General features: G+C 43.7%; 1 protein-coding gene across 6 annotated transcripts in view; it reads right to left on the bottom strand.

The window, feature by feature from the left end:
* LOC142578751 (uncharacterized) overlaps nt 1-20,314 on the bottom strand; it is a 90,485-nt gene that overhangs the window by 43,427 nt on the left and 26,744 nt on the right. For 5 of the 6 annotated variants that reach the window (XM_075688287.1, XM_075688288.1, XM_075688290.1 and 2 more), the window contains 3 exons: nt 7,602-8,132; nt 5,803-5,948; nt 1,726-1,866 (listed from right to left, as the gene is read on the bottom strand). In XM_075688287.1, the coding sequence (XP_075544402.1) occupies nt 1,726-1,866; nt 5,803-5,948; nt 7,602-8,132 (818 nt within the window). The remainder of the gene's footprint in view (nt 1-1,725; nt 1,867-5,802; nt 5,949-7,601; nt 8,133-20,314) is intronic. The other variant, XM_075688292.1, reaches the window with a different exon arrangement.

Here is a 20,314-nt window from a genome sequence, read left to right as displayed (position 1 = left end):
ATTGGCGAATGTATTGCTTAGTGAAGAGGTAAAATGAGGTTCGCATGTGTAAGTGCAAATCGTAAAGTATACTGGTTGCAGACTTTTTTAGAAGTGTTTTAAAAAAGAGAAGTTTGAAAATATACCATTAAAAAAATGAAGCAAGATAAGGCCCCTTTTGATCAGAATAATAAAGCACTTAAAGGGCCTCTCACCAGGCCACACAGCAAAGTTCTATTATAATGCTGGAAGTTACATGCCCTCTAGGAAGCGTACTACCGCAAGAATGTTTCAAATTGGTTCATTAATAGCAGAGATAGAAATATTTCAGTGCTGTGAACCCATGATTTCAGGAGGTGAGTGTCATGGCCAACATAGACACTCTCTCCACTTGCCCCCCGTCTAACCTCTGCAAGTGAAATTCCTTCCCTGTGTTCTCCTCTACCGGAGCTGGAGGATCACGAGGGTTGCAATGTGGGCTCGCTGGTAATGCATCTTCAAGGGGAGTAAGGTAGTGCGATTAAAAGACGGGACAAAAGGAGACATACAGGGACACACACAGCGCTATACTAGAAATAAAGTTCACGAGGGTTGCAATGTGGGCTTGCTGGTAATGCATCTTCAAGGGGTGTGTCCCTATGTGTCTTCTTTTGTCCCGTCTTTTAATCACGCTACCGTACTCCCCTTGGAAGATCACGTGAGGTATATGTCATGGGTCCTGTTCCTTTTCTTTTTTTTTCATCTTTATTTCATTTTTTTTTAACCTCTCGTTTTTTTGCTGCGCAGCACGCTTCCACTGATGGTCGCACATGCAAGCTGTTGCGTTTGTCTCGTTTCGCACAGTGCACGATTTTGCATGCTGTGCACAAGGACACCTGATTAGTGGTAAGGTCAGTGTTACACGAACACTGACGCAGATGCAAGCGGATCATAGAAGATGATTGTGCATGCAACTGCACGATGTGGGAACAAGCAGACACAACAAGAGTACATCTGCCTTGCTGTGGTGCAGAGTAAAACAAAAGGCTGCAGAGATTCGGTTTGTGTGTTTTTTGTCTCTTGAAGCAACAGATTACACAAATAACAGATTTGTACTTGAATACTTCTCGAAGTGTCACGTGTCCCTATGGGCGACGTCACAACATATGCATGTACGTAGGCGCACTTGGTGATAAACATCATCCCCATGTCTTTTGAGTGTGGCGCTTGCGTGGTGAAGGGCAAAAAGTGTTAAGTTTGAAATTTCAGCTCTCTCCACGGCACGTAGCGATACATTTCTTAGTAGACAGAATCGTGAGCACACATTTTATGCACTTCGCTTGTCAGCTCAAAATGGCTGGACCTGGTGAGGGGCCCTTTAAGGGGTTGAACATGCTCAATATCTGAATGATGGATTACTGAATTACATGATCAATTTCTGTATTTATTCTATATCTTGCTATTTCTTTTATGCAAATGCAATAAGGTACTGTTTAGTGTATTACTGCATTTCCTTGCTTTGTGTAATGAATTTGTGAATGTAGAATTGCTGTTTTCATTGCAGTTTTTAGTTCTCATTACTAGTTATTGTTTTGCATCCGTCTGCTCAGATTTCAGTTCATTAAGATGCGCGGCACGAGCGGTCCCATTACAGTGGCTTCGCTTAGGGACTTTCGCTATTTAAGTTTGTCTAGTGTACTTTCACCACATATAGACAATAAAATAAACCCTCACTTCATTGCAAAACATTCCCCAAGCGCTGCTTACCCGACGTGATGAGGATGCATCGGAGGCTGAGGAAAGTCCTCCCGGAAGTAAGAGGGGTACTCCTTGCCACCAAAGCCTGGCTGATTGCCCCTTCTACCTGGGCCCACTCCTGGCATGCCACGACCTGCCATGAAATCATTCCTGGACAAACGAAGCCAAGCTCTTTTGTGAAACCAAACTTCTCTTGACAAAAGACTTACATAAAGCACTTCACACCAAGAGGGCCACACTATCACAGTACAGCATACACAAAACTCATTAGGAAAAGAGCCTCAGTAAGGTTATTTGCATGGGCATTTAAACTTGCATCCATTGTCAGTGCACGCATTCCCTCCACAAGTCCCATAAAGAGATAAACAGTGGCCGACAAGCAATGCCACAAGCTGCCACTGATGTTCTGACAAGGGGACTTGTCGTACTGATGATGAGTGCCCTTGTCAACACATTCGCTTACTGCTGTTTATCATTTAAGATCTCCTTCTTTCTGTGAACTTGTCTTAGAGGCATAGTACAACGAAACTTCACCTGGGCTAAATTAACTACAAATGCCGAGCATATACTCTCAAAGTAATCTTGGTAAAACCACAGGGCTGGAAATTGCCTAATTTTGTTATTAGCAGCTATTAAATAGCACCTATGCAGACGACGCATGCATCTGGCGGCAAAGTGGTAGCGATTCGGATATGGCGAACATTGAAGAACCATATACAAATGTTGATCTCTTAGTAGCATCATGTTGAACCTAGGCAGCCAGGCACATTGCTCACTCATAATTTGCGAGTTGACGGGAGTGTCTCCGCATGCATTCTCCCTGTTACGCATGTGTTTAAAGCTGTTGCAAGAATGCCGATGCATTGTGTGGCCACTGGGTGCTCAAATAGGTACTCGAACACGAGCAATGGCTGTGCAGTACACAACGCTGAGTAGAGTAGGGCCAAACACGTTTTCTATCCGAGCTTTTGGGAGTGAACTTATAGCGTGGACCGGAGCGCAGCAGGCAAGTGCGATACAGACCAGCCAACTGCACAAAGCATGTAAACTGCAGTTGACGAAGCTGCACGAGATACATTCTAACAGCACAGTCACTTAACCATGAAGATCTGCTTGGCAAACGCTTTCTCGAGTTGACTATAAGTACTGCATGCTGCGACGGCACACGAAAACCAAAGGTAACATTCAAAGGCAAGTTGTACTGAAGGGCGATATTATCGCGCAATCATTTATGGTAGTGAATTATCTTGATTTCGTGTGTCACTACATCGGACACGTCAAAATAGACAAACGAAATCCTTTCTGACACAGCGCCAGCATGCTGCATTTGTCACGAAGGAGAACGCGATGCGGTGGCCAGTGGTGTAGATGCAGCAGCAAGCCATGCAGGAATGCAATGCTGCCAGAGCGAATTAAGTGGAGCTTTATCACGGAGCTTTATCACGGCCACAGTCCTGCCTGTCTGGGCACAAGGTTACGCACGCTTAGCACCGAGTCTCTCTAGCCCGGCCATGCCAAGCCTCAGCTACTTATCATCCTTTACTACAAGTGACGGTAGTTGTCTGACCGGTCGACGAGTCCGGCACTTCCAGCGTGCCAGACAGCGGCCGGTGAAGTCGGTTACGCTGTGCCGGGAAATCGAAGATAGCCAAAATTTTACACTGCACTTTCAATGTGACCAGCAGCAGCACAGCGATAAATTGTTGCCGCAGTGCTAGCGGACAAGTGCACCGCGAGCAAGCATTTCTTTGTTTGTCAAAGGCGCAAACGCAACATGCTCGCTTCTCTGAACCCGAACAGCATGCTGCTGGTCAACCAACCTAGTGCGTAATGCACCCTGTTCCAGATGCTCCAGCGTGCAATAGGACATGTTTTATTCCTGCAGCAGCCACACTAGACTGTACAGCATCTAATTTTCACCAATTTAGTGTAACTGCACCCCGTATGAATTGCGTCCAAGCCGGACTATACCGCACGTTTAGTTTGGCCAGCCCAATGTACTCTCCTTGAAGCACAGTCAAAATGTATCGAGGCCCTGCTGTTGAACATGAGAACCAGACAGAGAAAACCGGCTGGACTCTTGAGAATACTTCACATCAAAAGAACATCGCAGGTGCGCAACGGCGTTGTCACAGTACATGAAGCTGCTAACAAAGTATACTAACTCGGTGGCTAGCAGACGTACGGAACCTGTTCGCTGATATACCGGAACAGAATACAGTAGAACCTCCTCCATACATTTTGAAAATAAGAACCGCGAGAAAAGATGCACAAACCGGGAAAACGTACCATCCGAAATAACTAAAAAAATTCGGGTATTGTTGACATGTACATAATGCGAAGCGTCACGCGAATCGTTACAACACGTGACGCCCACACGCTTAGTGCTGATGGTGCTCCGGCGGCCAGAGATGCATTTTGTTTTTTCTATTGCATGGTGTTTTAAGAGGGCGACCAGAAACCGAAATGAAATCAAGCTGGTGGGTCACGACGGATGCCACTGAAGCGAAACGTGATGCCCACATCGCACTGCCTGCAGCAGAAAACAGCGGCACGTTTGGATTATGGGCTACTAAAAGTGTGCAGTACACAACCAATGGCACTACACACCATGCACTGTACAACAGATAGGTGAAGATGCTTATCGCAATAGATTTGGCGGCGATAGTTGTGAATGCGGCGTGCGACAACCTGGCCGAATTTTTTTGGGTGCCGAAATAAAAAAACTGTACACATCGCCGTTTTCATGTGAGACGGGCGGTTACATACTGTTCTTGATTGCATGTGCCTCGTGCTTTTTCTTGTTCACATGGGATCTAGCAGCCGGAAAATGCATACGGACGCAGTCTGCCACAGGGAAAGATGTCGCATTTCCGTTACCGCCTATTAAAAGCGTGCGCTACACCTCCGACAGCCCCACGCACTATGAGCAGACAGGCGAACATGCTTATCGCAATAGGATTGATGGTGATAGCTGTGAATTCCGCGTGCGATGACCTAGGAAAAGATTTGCTGGTACCGAAATGAGAAACTGAGTGCGTGCCGGCGTTTTCACGCGAGATGGGTGAATGAGTATTGAGGTGAAGCTGCCGCAGTGGGCAGCTATACACTGTTCTCAATCGCACGCACCTCCCGCATTTTCTTGTTTACAAGGGATGTAGCGGCCAGAAAACATATGATATGATCGCAGTTTGGTGACGCACTGAACATTAGTGCCAAAAATCATGTGTTCCGGGAACGTATGAACTGGTAAAACATGGGCATAACTCTACTGGATAACTTTTTGCATTCTCATTTGTGAATGTTGGCGCCAGGAAAACGTACGTAACAGGAACGTATCAACGAAGTTCTGTTGTACAGGTAAAAGCCATAGTCTCCTCTCCAGGAGGCCGAAGAAAGCAAACATCACCGGTTCTCCACATCTCTTCACTGTATGCCACTTCCGCCAGGCGATAATAGCGGCGTTTTATTTATTTATTTTTTTTTGTATGAAAAACATCTATATTTGCAAGCTCTTTGTGATGCATTGACCTGTATTTCAAGCATAATATTTTGCACAGAGGCTACTGCATGTCTAAAGTATTTGAAATTGGGCTTTTTATGCAGTCAAACATTTTGTTGTAGTTGGCTTTTAAGTCTCGTAAGTTTCATAAAGGGGGCTTCTAACCAACAGTGCAGACTGACTGATTAACATATAAGTTTTGAAGAAATGCAAGTTAAGAGAAAGCTTTAGCTGATCTGATCAGAGTTGGCCCTCAAGCTAAAGCATCCTCTCAACACCACTCAAACGCATATGAAATCAATTTTTAGGTGTACTCTATTTTCATTTTCCCTGGTTTACATAATGGCACTACACCACACGTATTGCTTCTGAGAATGAACAAACAAACAGAAGCATTGATGTCAGCAATTGTGTTCTCAGTGTTCATAGATGTGTCTAATGGTGCTGCTATGACAATAACTATAGCGAACCAACTGGCCCACCAGATCTCCTCAGTGAATAATCCAGCACACTTTTAAATTGCCAGCAATGAATGTGATCAAGAGTGAACTTTGCAATGATGCACAAGGCATGCAGCATCTCACCCAAAGTTGTTCCACTCTCCCGGCCCTGGGGGCCAAGGCTGACGAATATTTGGATCCTGTTGTGGCTGACCGAGGGGCGGCTGTTGTGTCCAGTTATTACTGGCAGCTGCGCGCTCTTCAGCCGCACTGCCATACCTAACCCAGCCCTGCAGAGGTACAAGCAACTTTCAGCACCAAAAATCTCTATATAAAGCAGAAAAGTCCATCTAAGGTAAGAATCACAGAACCACTGCACATGCCAAATGCTCAAGCAAAAAGGGCAAAAAAGATAGAAACACCAGCTCAGTATCATTAGCAAACGATAGGAGCAGATCAAGTAGCCTGTGTATAAAAAAAAGGAATCCAACACAGGAGGTTTCGTCATTTTGAAAATTACCTTACTTAAGCTTTCTTCAGGAACGGCAGTTATGTGTAAAGGTTTGTCAAACCGCTGCAACAGTTCTTATTGTTGTTCCACACTCTATCTCAACGTTCTCCAAAATTTGTGCAGCAGGATCTGTGTGCCTGTCCACCATCAAAATGCAATCATTAATAGTATTTTCCCCTAGTTCAATAAAGCAAGCACTTGTCAAGTACAAACCATTGCATCCCTCTTAAATGGGTACTTACACACCGATGAGTCACTATGGCTCCACACTGGCATATGATCTAGAATATGTAATAGCCAATGAACAATCAAGGGTGCATGATTCACTCCCGTTTTTCAGTGCATGGCATAACTTCATGCACCGCTTTTGTTCAGGAATGTAGCTGCTGTTTGTGCAGCCCACTTAGCCTAATAACACATGAAATTGGCATTTGGACATATTGATGCACCACAAATGAAAGCTGGCACATAACAACAAGCTGCAGGACCAACTAAAGGAAAGCATTAGCCATGCTTTCATTCTTTATGTGACCCAATTCAGACAGCTTGTCTCTTATTATGAATGGCAAAATAGCCACAGCGACAAACCTGGAAATTTTTTTCTGCTAATCTGTGCAAGCAGCCATTGTATTTGGTCAATGCAAATATTGGTTCCAGACTGAGCAGCTCTATATATTGAACAGCTGACATAGTCGCACTTGCGGGCACTAAATATAGCATTGCTCTCAGTGGCCGTATTCTTGGACAATCCCTTCCAGTGATACTTTCACTTCCAAATAGTTCACATAACTAGCACTGGATGCGTCAGCATTTCGTTCCTTGCACAATGCCAGGAACACCTGTCGTACATAGACGGCCCAGCATTAGCTGTGCAAGACCTCTAAAAAAATGAATGTCTCCCTCAAAGTAATCACGCAAAAATACCATCCTAGTACTGCCGTTATAGCATTCAATCTGAAATCAGTGCATAGCAGGTGCCTCTACATCTTGCTCGACAGAGAGAACACAACTAGGCACAATCCCCTTCCCCAACAAAGGCACTGCACCCTCTCCATTTAAAAATAAACAACTATCAATGCTAAGTTGCACATCAAGCAATCTAATGTTAATTTCCAGAGACTCAGACATTGTACGAATTCCGGCATACCTTTAAGTCTTTGTTAGTTCTGCAAGATAACAGTATCTTGTTGCAAAATGCCCAGGTGTGTGTTGTTAACACTAAAGCAACTATCTTGCTGCAGCAGTGCAGCTGACTTTACCAGGAACCACAAATGCACCACGTTGCAGCCCACACAAAGATGCATTTAATTTCAGTACATGGCAATCTAGTGACAGTCGCACTGACTATGGCTTCCAAAAGCCAGCATGCTTGAAGCACGCCTTCATCCTGCACCAAGCAACAGAACAGTGGGCGAAGGGGCAGATGACTTACGCCACTCTCTTTGCTCTGCTGAAAACTGCCTTCGGGCGGCAGCTGAGGCCGTGACTGCCCCCAACCACCCCCTGCCTGTTGTGGACTATTCCACGATGCACTACTTTCATCCATGTCACCCCGTTTCCTGAGGTCCACGTCTTTTGCTGCTTCAGCTGTAGGCAGTCGCATATCGACGTCCATACTGTTTTCACTCTCGGTAGCAGGAGGCTTCACTTCAGGCGGGAGGGTGCGCAAGTCCGAATCGGTGTCGGCCAGCTTTTCGGGATGTAGGTTGAGGGCGCGGAGTATGTGCTCCGATGGTCGTTTCTCAATGTCCACGGTTGGAGGTGGTGGTTCTAGCCTGATCACATGCACCTCACCATCGGCTGTTTTGATCGCAATTGGACTGTTGTCAAACTGTGCACTATAAGGGACATCGTCCAGGAAGATTTCCCGCAGTGGTGCTCCAAACTTGATTGTGCGCTTCTTTCCAGTCCGTTTTGAAATGAATTCATGTGCTATGCCATCAAATAGCAAACTGACAGGTTCCTGGTGAGAGACAAAGAGAAAACAATTTTGAAGTGAGAACATATCAACACCTCCATCCTCTAAATTATGCTCATTCTCTACATATATGCATAACACATTAAACTATCTAAAACTGCAGCTGAGAAGGACTGAGTAGTCATAACAAAGGGGTTGCTACAAAAAGAGGTTCATTTTGTCCAGGATGAGGGGTTTTATCTTTGGTTCAACCAGGGATGCTAGCCACGTTTATAATGAAAAGTGACACCCATTTTACAAATATCAGCAGTGATTTTACGTACTCGGTGCACTGTACAAGGCAAAGTGGGAGACAATATTACCAAGCTTGCCACCTCCTTCCGATGTCACCAGCTACAGCAGAACCTCAATAAATTCAATACCTCTATGATTCACAGCAGCAAATAATTCAAAGAATCGCCACTGTCAGTTCATTTATAATGTGAATTACAGTGATTAATCTGAACAGTCATTATACCTCTACATGAACAACATGTTGCAGGGCAAATCTGCAAAAGACATGAATCTCGGAGACCAGTAGTGATTCACTAAGTGCAAGACTAAGTCCAAGTCACTAAGTCCAAGACCACAGGTTGGAAACCTGAAATAACATGGAAACCCTCTTTTCTGTACAATAAAACCTTGTTCATTTGGATTTCACGGGACTGAAAAATAGTTGTCCAAGTTAACCGAATGTCAAATTATCAAGGAAATCAAGAAAACAAACAAATGCTTACTACGTTGGCACAGATTTATTTACTGAATGAATTAGCAAATCCAGTTTTTATTGTGCACAAAAGCAGTGTGGGAGCTGCAATTCTCGTCATCTCAAGACTGATTTGCACTTACAGCAACTAAGGCCATGAGACTTCCTTCGCAGCGCAGCCATGGCGCAAGTCTTTATCCGAGACGTGCTTTTCACTCACGTGCACATCCCAATTATTAAAGCAAAAGCATTATATGAGCCATTACATGAAAATCCGGTGGCGGCACCAGTGCCACTGAGCAATGGTACCAAAAATGGTCGATGGTGCAGAGTGTAAAAACACATCAAAAACGCTCAGATTGATGTCAATTTTTTAGGGAGGTTCCTGTAAACAAAGTAAATCAATGGCTTTGCAAAGAAAATTTTGTAATTTTTTGTCTGGATGGGAATGGAACGTGGGCCCCCGAGGTGCGAGACAAGCACACTTCCCCGACGCCATGGTGGCTCCATAGATCTGGTTGACTAAAGGTGTGCCTAGTACATGCGTCATTAAACACGTCACGTCGAAAGGTGTGGCCTAGTGCATGCGTCATTGGGCACCACGTGACGGCGCAGCCAATAGGGAGGAGGGGACACCACGCCATGAGTGTATAAAATAAAAGGCATTAATGTCCAATAGAACGCCACGGAGCGGTCTTTCGAGTTATGAGTTCCTCGCGAGCAAGTGAGCATGTCGAGGTGCTTGGCATGTTTTAATTCGGCCTTATCGAGGCAAAGTTAAAATGCAGGCAAGAGCTTTCGCAGACAAGGAACGCGTGGAAAAAACATTTCACCAAAGAGACTATAATGCTTTCGCATTCCCAAACATAAGCAGTCCTAAGTGTCTCTAATGAATTTTCTTTCGGCAGAACTGGTCGACAACAAATCCGTCTATCTATCACGATATACCTGGCTCTCCATCTTCGACAGCTTCCGCCATGTTTGTGACATTGCGCGCACAGCTGCACATTGCACAGAGCCGAAACAAAACTACTATTTGCTGTCACCACTGTGGTCAGGATCAAAGTGATCATGGACGAAGACCAAGCAGTTCGGAAGACACATGGCCAAAGTGCGCACATAATCAAGACGAAAGGTCCATTAATTCACCTGCACCACTGTGAACCAGTTCACGGCGGTTCACGAGAAGTGCAGAAATTGTGCAGCTCGATTTCTGCAGTGCAGGCACAGCGTGGCACTCGGAAGGAATGCCAAGGTACAGACGCAGTGCAGGCGTTGTTATGTCCGATTAACGTACACGAAATGCATATGTCTGGGAAGTCCAGAACTGCATGTATGATCGGCTAGTGGGGCATAAATACACACCCCGTTTGGATAGACACGTCAGACACGCATAAGCGGGGTTTTAACAGCACTCGTGCCTGTGTGCTGCATCATCTGCTACGCTGCTGCTTCGCACCTGTACGCCTGCACCAAGTTGACACCAACAGTGGAGTGGGTGCAGCAAAATCATGAACCAGCCTTGCACCTTTCCTGCACCTTTTGAAACTAACGGTGTGGTTCAGCGAGCACCACTGCTGCACCGCTGAAATGAATGGCAGAGTACAGCACCCCGGGAACCGGTTCAGATGGCGCAGGCGAATCGAACGTACCTTAAATTACTCTTTGCCGAAACCGCAGTCGCAATGCATGTGGCGACGCGCACACCGAGTCAAAATTAAACTACTGCTTTCTGCAACCACTGCAGACAAAATGTGGCCCCTATCGATGCAAACATGAACGGGAATTATGCAGTTATGAAGGTATGGGGCCGTGTGTTGCGCGCACAGCGGTAAACACAAGAATAAAGGTTATAAAGACAAAAAAAAAAGGCATGAAGCGTTCACACAATTTTAGCTGATGACTATGCCGATGCGGACTGTGCCGCATTGTTTCGGTTTAACATTAGTGCCGATCTTGCTCTTTTGCATCGCAAATTTGCGGCACTCCATGCTTGCCGAGCTCCAAGAGTTGTCTGAAGTAACAAGAGTTTTATTTCATTAAATAATGCATATGCCTGTCAGGACCAGAGGACAAGTACAAATTATCATATTATTCGAATTAACAAGGTTTTACTGTACTCGGCTCTCTTGCAATGGCTCTATCACCTTTCCGCTGTGCTGCGCAAGTTTTTTAGCAGTGCACCTTTTATCAACACACAAACTATCAGATAAACGTGCAATTTTTCCACGGTAGGACAATTCTGACGTAGCTTGTAACATCAATTCCTGATGCCATGAGATAAAAACCAGAACTGCAACCAATGAGAGCGCTTTCTGAGGTACCATACTAGAGCCAAACCATGTATGTGCTTGACCAACTAAAGAAGACCGCAGAATGTTTGACCAGTGAAAGAAATATAGCAGATCCAATGCACTTGTTGGAATCATTTAAGCGAAGCTTTTTAAAACATTTCAACTAAATACTATGCAATAAGACACATAATGCATGCAATCTTATTTATTTCCAAGTATGCACAAGGAACTGTTCACATTCCTCTCCCATTACAGAAGTTTTGTTCTATTTGCATTCATGTGAACGTGCGTGTAATGCAGAAACCAGAACATAGGTCGAGCTTTTCCCCAATAGATTAGAAAAGTGCCCCGGTGTCTTATATAATAGTGTTTGACACAATTGTATTTGTCATCTGGCACTATGGGCCAAAAGAAAAAAAAAATGGAGAAACTGTCGTCATTCTAGTTGCTGCTGTTGTGAATAGGTAAACTTCATGAGCCATATGCTAATGTGCATTACTACTGTCCTGGGATGCAAAATTAGCAGGTCTTGGCTTGACTTCAAAGCTGCATTAGAAAAGTATGTGATAGAATATGCGGAAGCAAATATGAGCAGGGCAGCACTGCACCATTTGGTTTCCACAAACAGTAAGTGAAATGGGGAAATTGTTGATCTTCCCTCAAAATTTCGTCGCTTCATTCCACGACTGCTATGCTGTTCATACTGAACTTCGAAGACACCGTGATGGAATTTCTTCACGAGCAGCCTGCACAAGCTCTCCCGATAATGGGCATCACCCAACGAAGCAACGGAACAATGAATATCCACTGGGACATATCAGTGGCGCAGAAAAGAAATTGCATTAGCTACCACAGTCAACAAGCACATGAAAAACCTGAAGCTGCTATCGACGGGGAGCCATAAAAATGAGTAAATGGTCAGTAGTCATCGGAGGGCACCTGCAGGTCAGCTACAGTGAAGCAAGGTTTGGGTACGGGCTAGTTGGTATTCCATTGTTTCAAACATCACTTACAGCGCATACAAGAACAAGGGACCAAAAGAATGACGAAGACAAGCGTGGTTCTTTTGGTCCCTCGTCCTTGTATGCGCTGTAAGTCATGTTTGAAACAGCTACAGTGATTGCCGGTGTGTGCCTCAACTGTCCAGTGTGTGCAGCTCATTGCCTAATGACAGTGCCCAGTCCTGCTAACAAACGCCTTGGACATCATTAACTATGTACTGTGGGATGTCATAAGTGACTGGCAGCCACCCCCGGATGAGAACCCTGACAATTCATGTGCAGTTTACATCTATGACAACGAATGAGCATTTTTGTTGAGTAAAGCATGTTCTGCAGTTAACTGTCAACTACATTCCACATCAACTTAAATCCTGTTTTAAGGTAATCATTTGTGTTCTGCACAGCATATTGCAGCATAGCAAATACGTGCCTGCCTGGCATGATGACCCCCCTGGCGACCCACATGACTGCGCATTACAAATGTCTCCAGCATCAGCCCAGTTTACTGTCAGAGACAAAGCAAATCTGCCAATCTCCAACAAGGAAGGCAAAGAAAGTGTTGCTTTGGTGAAGGAATTATGCACTAGAAGGCAGCGCATGGCAGCATCGAAGATATGTGTATCTTAGATACAATCTTAGATACTCTTTGAGTATCTTGTATCTGTATCACGATATGTCTAAGACGTGTATTAGTATCCGTATTTCCGATACATGAAAGAATGTATCATGTATCCTAAGGTACAAGATGCTGGCTATCACAACGTCACAATGTGAAACTATTAACGTTGGCTGAGCACCGCTTCTCAAGCTGATACTGCGACCACTAAGCCACTAGAATAAAACTAAACGCAGCAACATTCTTCTATCTCTCCACCAGAGCCCTCCAGTGAGGGAAGGCGATGAGGTATGCACGTCCCTATTGGTGGAGCAGGGTCATGTGGTGGCGCTCGCACCGCCTCGACCAAAACAAGCATGCGAATGTCTCCGCACAGCCGGTTTATTGTTTTCTTGATTTAAGTTGCATCAGTGCACTGATACTTGCTCACATGCATCGTACTGTGCTGCATATTCAACCACGTGCGGCTTCTTTAGCGCAAATTCTGACACTGTTATATTGTTATTATCGAAGTTTTTCTTGCGTGGTGCTTTGTTACGAAGTCAGAAGAATGCAAGAGTGGGGTCCTGCTCTATTCTTATGTTTTCTGAACTGTCTACATCATTCTTAATATTTAGATATTTACATTCCACTTGAGTTTACTGTTATGTCAAGGTGATGATGTGGACAAAATTAAAACAATCTTGGCATGCATGAAGCATACTGTAACAAAATCCTGCTTAGGACTTAGTAAAACAGCGAAATTGTGCTTGCATTATAATAATGGAAATAATAAGGAAAGGTGTTTAAGACATTTGTAAGGGGATTCAAGATACTTTATAATACGAAATATTTCATTTTTCTCATGAGCGTCCACAAGAGCCATTTTAAGCTATATTCCACAGGCACTGAAATTCGTATTGTCTGACCTTAACAGGTAAGTTGACAATACGTCAAGCTTAAATGTCAAAGCTATTAGTGGTGCTGCCTGTATTGCGTTTCTATGTATTCACAGTGATTGTATGATACGGAACCGCCTTTCTAATTTATTTAGATATATTTTTCTTCTTTTTTTTAGCTCGCCCTTAAATTTCTTACTGTTACAAATCCCGAGGTATCGTAGCTATAAGTATCAGTGTGTGGACAGCGGCGGTATCCTGCGGCGCTTTGTGCCACTGCAATACCGTATTTACTCGAATCTAACGCGCACCTTTTTTCCGATAAAACGGGTCCAAACATTCCATGAGCGTTAGAATCGAGTACAACCCTAAATCCGTGTTACCATATCGCCATCGGCATTCGAAAAATGGCGGCCTCGTACACGCTTCTAGCCTGGCTGCCGTAGCTTCCTCCACGTATGTACCTTCATGTTGTATGTACTATAACCTGGCGCTGGTATAACCTGGTCTACCGCCTGTCTTCCCATTTTCTGTGTTTATTCAATCAGCATGGAAGTGCCAACTGCGAAGACACGCCAAGTCCACCCTGATGCCACATTTAAAAGGAAAGTTATCATGTGCGCGGAGACGGACGGAAATCGGGCCGCATCACAGGCATTCGGAGTTCCCAAAACTTGCATGCGGGACTGGTGCAAACAGAAGGAGAATATTTTCGCCAGCAAAGCAACAAGGAAAGGTTTCAGAGGACTGAAGCAGGGCCGCTTTGCCGAAATAGAAGAGCTGCTCGCGGAATATGCTCAAAGTACAGGCGATGCAGTTAACCCTGACAGAAAGGGTAATGTGGAGTGACTTCAAAGCAAGCAGGTGCTGGCTATCAAATTTTATGAAACGAAAAGGGTTTTTTCTTTGAAGGCAAACAGGGATATGCCAAAAACTGCCCGAAGAATATGAAGAGAAATTGCAGTTTCCCGCAGTACATTTTGAAGTTGCGCCATAGAGACGGCTACCACTTCAGACAGATTGAAAATGCCGATCAGACGCCGCTCTACTTTATAAAAATATTAAAAATTTGGTGCAGCTAAAAAAAACACTGTATAAATCTATGATAAGAAACTTGCAAATGTATCGAAGTATCTTAATATAGAAACGGAAAGTATCGTATCGAATACAATAATTGCGGTAGTATGTTTTATCTGCATCTCAAATACTTGTTGCCCCAGTATCTTGTATCATATCATGATACAATTGCAAAGCATCTTTTCCCAGCCCTGCTAGAAGGTACATATTTGTTGCAGTGAGGGTATTTAGGCCTCACTTCTCGGTTCATTGCATAATTCCACAGAGAACAGAGCCGGTAATCAGCCCAATTGTGGGCGTAGTATAAGTGGCTATATAAGCCAGTTCATTATATATGTGATGTCGTATGGTTAAAAGACAAGCATATAATGAATGATCATAAAATCCCACATAAGAGCCAAATAAAGCTATCACTTTAAATTGAATATGCTATGCGGACTGGGAAGACAAGACAACCAACACCATTGGTCCTGAACAGTGCATCATCATCATCATCACCATCATCATCATAATCATCCTGTTTTATGTCCACTGCAGCACGAAGGCATCTGCCTGTGATCTTCAATTACCCCTGTCCTGCACCAACAGATTCCAACTAGTGGCCGTGAATTTCATAATTTCATCGCTCCACCTAGTCTTTTGTCGTCCTCGATTGCATTTTCCTTTTCTTGGTACCCATTCTGTAACCCTAATGGTGCAACGTTTATCTAATCGGCGCATTACATGACCTGCCCAGCTCCATTTTTTCCTCATGATGTCAATTAGAATATCGCCTAGACCCGTTTGCTCTACGATTCAAACCGCTCTCTTTCTGTCTCTTAACGTTATGCCTAGCAATCTTCATTCCGTCACTCTTTGCACGGTGCTTAACTTGTTTTCAAGCTTCTTTGTCAGTCTCCAAGTCTCTGCCCCATATGTCAGCACTGGTAAAATGCACTGATTGCACACCTTCCTTTTCAGTGATAATGGTAAGCTTCTGGTCAGGAGCTAGCAATGTCTGCCACATGCGATCCAACCCATTTTTATTCTTCTGTGAATTTCCTTCTCGTGATCAGGGTTCCCTGTGATTAATTGACCTAGGTAAACCTACTCCTTCACAGGCTCTAGAGGCAGACTGGCGATCCTGTCTTCTGCATATTAATCTTCAACCCCATTCTTACTCTCTCTCTGTTAAGGTCCTCAATCATTTGTCGTAACTCGTCTGCATTTTTGCTGAATAGAACAATGTCATCGGCACACCGAAGGTTGCCGAGATATTCGCCGGCGGTCTTTATTCCTAAGCCTTCCCAGTTTAATAGCTTGAATACTTCTTGTAAGCACGCAGTGAATAGCATTGGAGAGATTGTCTCCCTGTCTGACCCCTTTTTTTATAGGTACCTTCCTGCTTTTCTTGTGTAGAATTAAGGTCGCTGTAGAACCGCTGTAGATATTTTGCAAGGTATTTACGTAAGTGTTCTGTACTCCTTGATTCCGTAATGCCTCTATGACTGCTGGTATCTCTACTGAATCAAATGCTTTTTTATAATCTATGAAAGCCATATAGAGAGGCTTATTGTACTCTGCAGATTTCTCGATAACCTGATTGATGACATGGATGTGATCCATTGTAGAGTATCCCTTCCTGAAGCCAGCCTGTTCCCTTGGTTGACTAAAGTCCAGTGTTGCCCTTATTCTATTGGAGATTATTTTGGTAAATATTTTATATAGTACTGGGAGTAAGCTAATGGACCTCTAATTCTTTAACGTCTCCTTTTTTGTGGATAAGTATAATGTTTGCATTCTTCCAGTTTTCTGGGACCCTTGCCGTCGATAGACACTTCGTATAAAGAGCCGCCAGTTTTTCAAACATTATGTCTCCTCCATCTTTGATTAAATCGACTGTTACTCCAACTTCTCCTGCCGCTTTTCCTCGTTTCATGTCTTGTCTTGCAAGGCCCTTCTGACCTCATAGTTAGTTATAGGAGGACTTCCTGTATCCTGTTCATTACTGTTTCTAATTGAGGTATCCCAACTCCTCTGGGTACTGTACAGGTCAATATACAATTCTTCCACTGCTTTTACAGTATATTCGAGATTGCTGATGATATTACGCTGTTTCTTTCTCACTGATTTCAGGCTGCGTCCATTTTTTATGGCTTCTTCAGTCTTTCTTCCGTTATAGTTTCCAATATCCCTTATTTTTGCCATGTTGATCAGTTTTGAAAATTCCGCGAATTCTACCCTATCTCTTGAGTTGGACACTTTCATTTTTTGTCATTTCTTTATTAGGGCCTTTGTTACTTGGGAGAGCTTGCCTACTGGTTGCCTTGGTGCCTTGCCTCCCACTTCAATTGCTGCCTCTGAAGCCAACCTAATTACGGTTTCATTCATTAGCTCTATGTCATCAGCATCTCTCTGTTCTAAGGCTGCATATTGGTTCGCAAGTACCAGCCTGAATTTGTCTGCTTTTACCCTTACTGCCTCTAGGAACAGTGCACCCAAGCACACAAACTCTACCACTCAGTGATGAAATAACATGCAGTGTTGGAACAGCCACTTGACCTTTTGAAGTAGATCTTGGCACAGGCAAAAAGCTGATTTAATCTACAGCAATGGCACTCTCGTTTTTCCATAGTTCTCCATGCGGCATCACGTGCACTACATTATCTGCGCTAGTTGGATGATTTTAGCCAATTTGAACAACAACACTGACCACTCAAGTGTTTCTATCGATACTCATGCAACTCAAGTCAGCAGGAACACAGCAAAACACGCCACTGCCACACAAAGTTGCAAAAAGTCAGCCGCTACGGTTCGTGGATGCTTCGCTTACATTGTGTCTGGTAATGATTCGCAATGCCATTCTACCTCTCGAACTTCACACTTTCTCGGCCAAAGTAACATAAAAGAATGTAACTTGGCGGCTTTCGGTACGCATGTGCCCAGTGCTGCAGCCGTAACAACAAGACCTTTGCAAAATGCCAGCATGCCACAGTAGCTTCTGCTTCAAGCCAATTAGAACGCTTCGCCATCGTATGCAGAATCCACCTGCATTTCGCTGATAGTAAAATGTATCGCAAGCTCTTGAAAAGAAATGCCAGCTGCGCTCATAGTTTCAAAATTGCAGGTTATCGGAACCACGTGGGCACCATTTCAAAGGCACTACGATGCCGCATTTCGTTACTTGTGCAATGTTTTAAAGGTAAACTTGCAGGTAGATGTGGAAAAGTGCAAGGAACAATAGTGAAGGTACTGAAAATCCTCTGTTCGAACCAAAGTGGTGTCGAATCGTAACTGCAGATGCCAGCTACAGTGTCATCAACTTTAATGTGTTTTGAAGAGCGAGTCCGCATATAATGAACTACTAATACAACAACCACTTTCGCGAGACTATCGAGTTCACTATAAACGGATTTGACTGTATTTCTAATGTGGCAGTGTGAACAACTATGCTAAGCGTGTGACCAAACATTATTCAATGCTTCTTTTTGATCTGACATCCTCCTGCCATGCCCTAACTTCCACTACAGAGAAATGCTACAAAATAGTGAAAACAGCAACTGGAGGACCGATGGCATCATCTATACCCATGTCTATGGCCGCTGCGTTGACGTCCAGAATAAAGATGATAATGCACTTGAGGTTTCGGTTTAGGTTACACTAGCCAGGCAGCATGAACGAAACAAGGCTTTCATTCGTACTCTTCTATGGTACAGGCTCGGTGCAATTTTCCACTAAAATGCCATTTTGGAGCAGAGGAGTGCTCATGGCGCAATTTTGCGTAATTTGGCGCAAAATGATACAGCTGTTCCACCACTGCCCATGTAGCGTCTTATGGGCCTTATGGCACCCCGCCTAAACCGTGCCTTATAGTTGCAGTTTTCGCACTGCATCAGCATGTTTCATTTTCCTCTTCATAATAACTTTGCACCTAGCACTCAACAAAAATGCATTTTAGTTGTGATTTTAGATGTACCTATGTTGCAGCAAAATCCCACAAACGTCCCTTTGAACACCATTTTCGCAACTTTGTCAAACACACCAGCATTGACTCCAAAAAGCTGAGCATGACTAGCAAGCAAGAGAACTTGATTTGGTTGTGTTGTCCCCTACAAAGGTTTATGTTGCAAATAATTAACAGCTGCACACTGAGAAAACTAATCTTCTCAAAATTTGTTTGCCTTTTTACTACAATCAGTATGGTGTTCTTCATTGTTCAACAGATTTTAAATTATTGAGGTTCTACTGTAGCTCCATCCCAATTCAGTATAATGAGATCCTCCAAATGAGGGGGTGAGGAAGTTATAAGTGCCAGAAGGAGTACCCATAGCATTTTTTTTTTTTTAAGTGGCAGAGAGGGGAACTGGAGTGGTATTCTTGAGCAGTAACTTTATAGATAGTTTCTCTTCCACAAGAATTGACACTATACGAATCGAAGCATATGGCTGACAGCGCCCTTGGCACTGGGCAAAGATAGCGCAGTGGGCACAGCACACGAGATACTGTTCACCACATGATATGGACGCATCTGTTGGCGAGTCTCCCGAAAGTAAAACTATCTCTGAAAGAGACTGCTTAAGAATGCCACCCCTAGCATCAGACTGCCTCAACGAGCAAGCATGAATTTAGCACCAATGTCCGAAATATTTAATTAAATGGCCCAAAATGTGGAAATTGCCACATGCTGGATGCCCGCACATCCAGCATATGCATTGATTAGAACATAAATAGTGACAAAAGTGCCCACTGTGTTTTGATATGCGAAGTGCTTTGTGCACTAGCAACATGCAAAAGATAGAGGTGCTAAACAGCAATACGGAAACACATGACCGTTGCCTCCTAAAGCGGCATCTAATAAAACATCTTTCTCTCTCTTTTTTCTTCTTTTTTGCAAAGGAATTACAGCTTAACAGCACTTTGCAAATTGCATCAACCCAAATTGGACAAGCTGCTCAAACATGATTCTGAATGCAATAGCATTTATGCTCAGGTAACTTGTCAAATAACCTTTTCAAACTTAGGTGTTGCCACCTTAAAGCACAAGTTGCAAGACAATGTAAACGATGGTAAGCTGTGTTCCAAATACAACATGATACAAAATGCTGACAACTAACTATCATATATCAAGTGACTGAATAACACTACTTATCAGCCACAGTTTGTCAAGATCAATGTTATAATCTAATGTATACCAAAAATACACTTCAAGCATAAACCAGCACACATCCTGGAAGCATTTAGCACATCTGCCCTATGCTTTTCTTAATTTATTTGTAAAATTGCTTTAGACAAGCTGGAGAACACAAAAGAATGTAATTTTTTTTTTTTGGTACCAAGGAGAAAGAAAACTACTGCAACAGGGACCAATAAATATGCAGCATTTTCATCATGATGAAATTCTTTCCGTATAAGACCTAAGCAAAAGAGCCACTGTACAGGCTAGTCACAAGCGCAAGCAGGTGGAAATGCTTGCAGTGGTGTGCAGTAAAGCAGCATGCATGTGCCAGGTGAGAGGCTGTCACAGGTGCCAAGATTGAGAAGACCATATTATCTGCCCATTTCCTTAACAAAAACAATTTGATCTCGAAGCTTGCTCACACGAGAACCAAAGTACAAAACAGAGTACACAAACTTTAT

This window comes from Dermacentor variabilis, chromosome 4 (genome assembly GCF_050947875.1).
Source record: "Dermacentor variabilis isolate Ectoservices chromosome 4, ASM5094787v1, whole genome shotgun sequence".
In the NCBI taxonomy this organism is placed as follows: domain Eukaryota; kingdom Metazoa; phylum Arthropoda; class Arachnida; order Ixodida; family Ixodidae; genus Dermacentor; species Dermacentor variabilis.
This window is presented reverse-complemented; position numbering and strand designations above follow the sequence as displayed.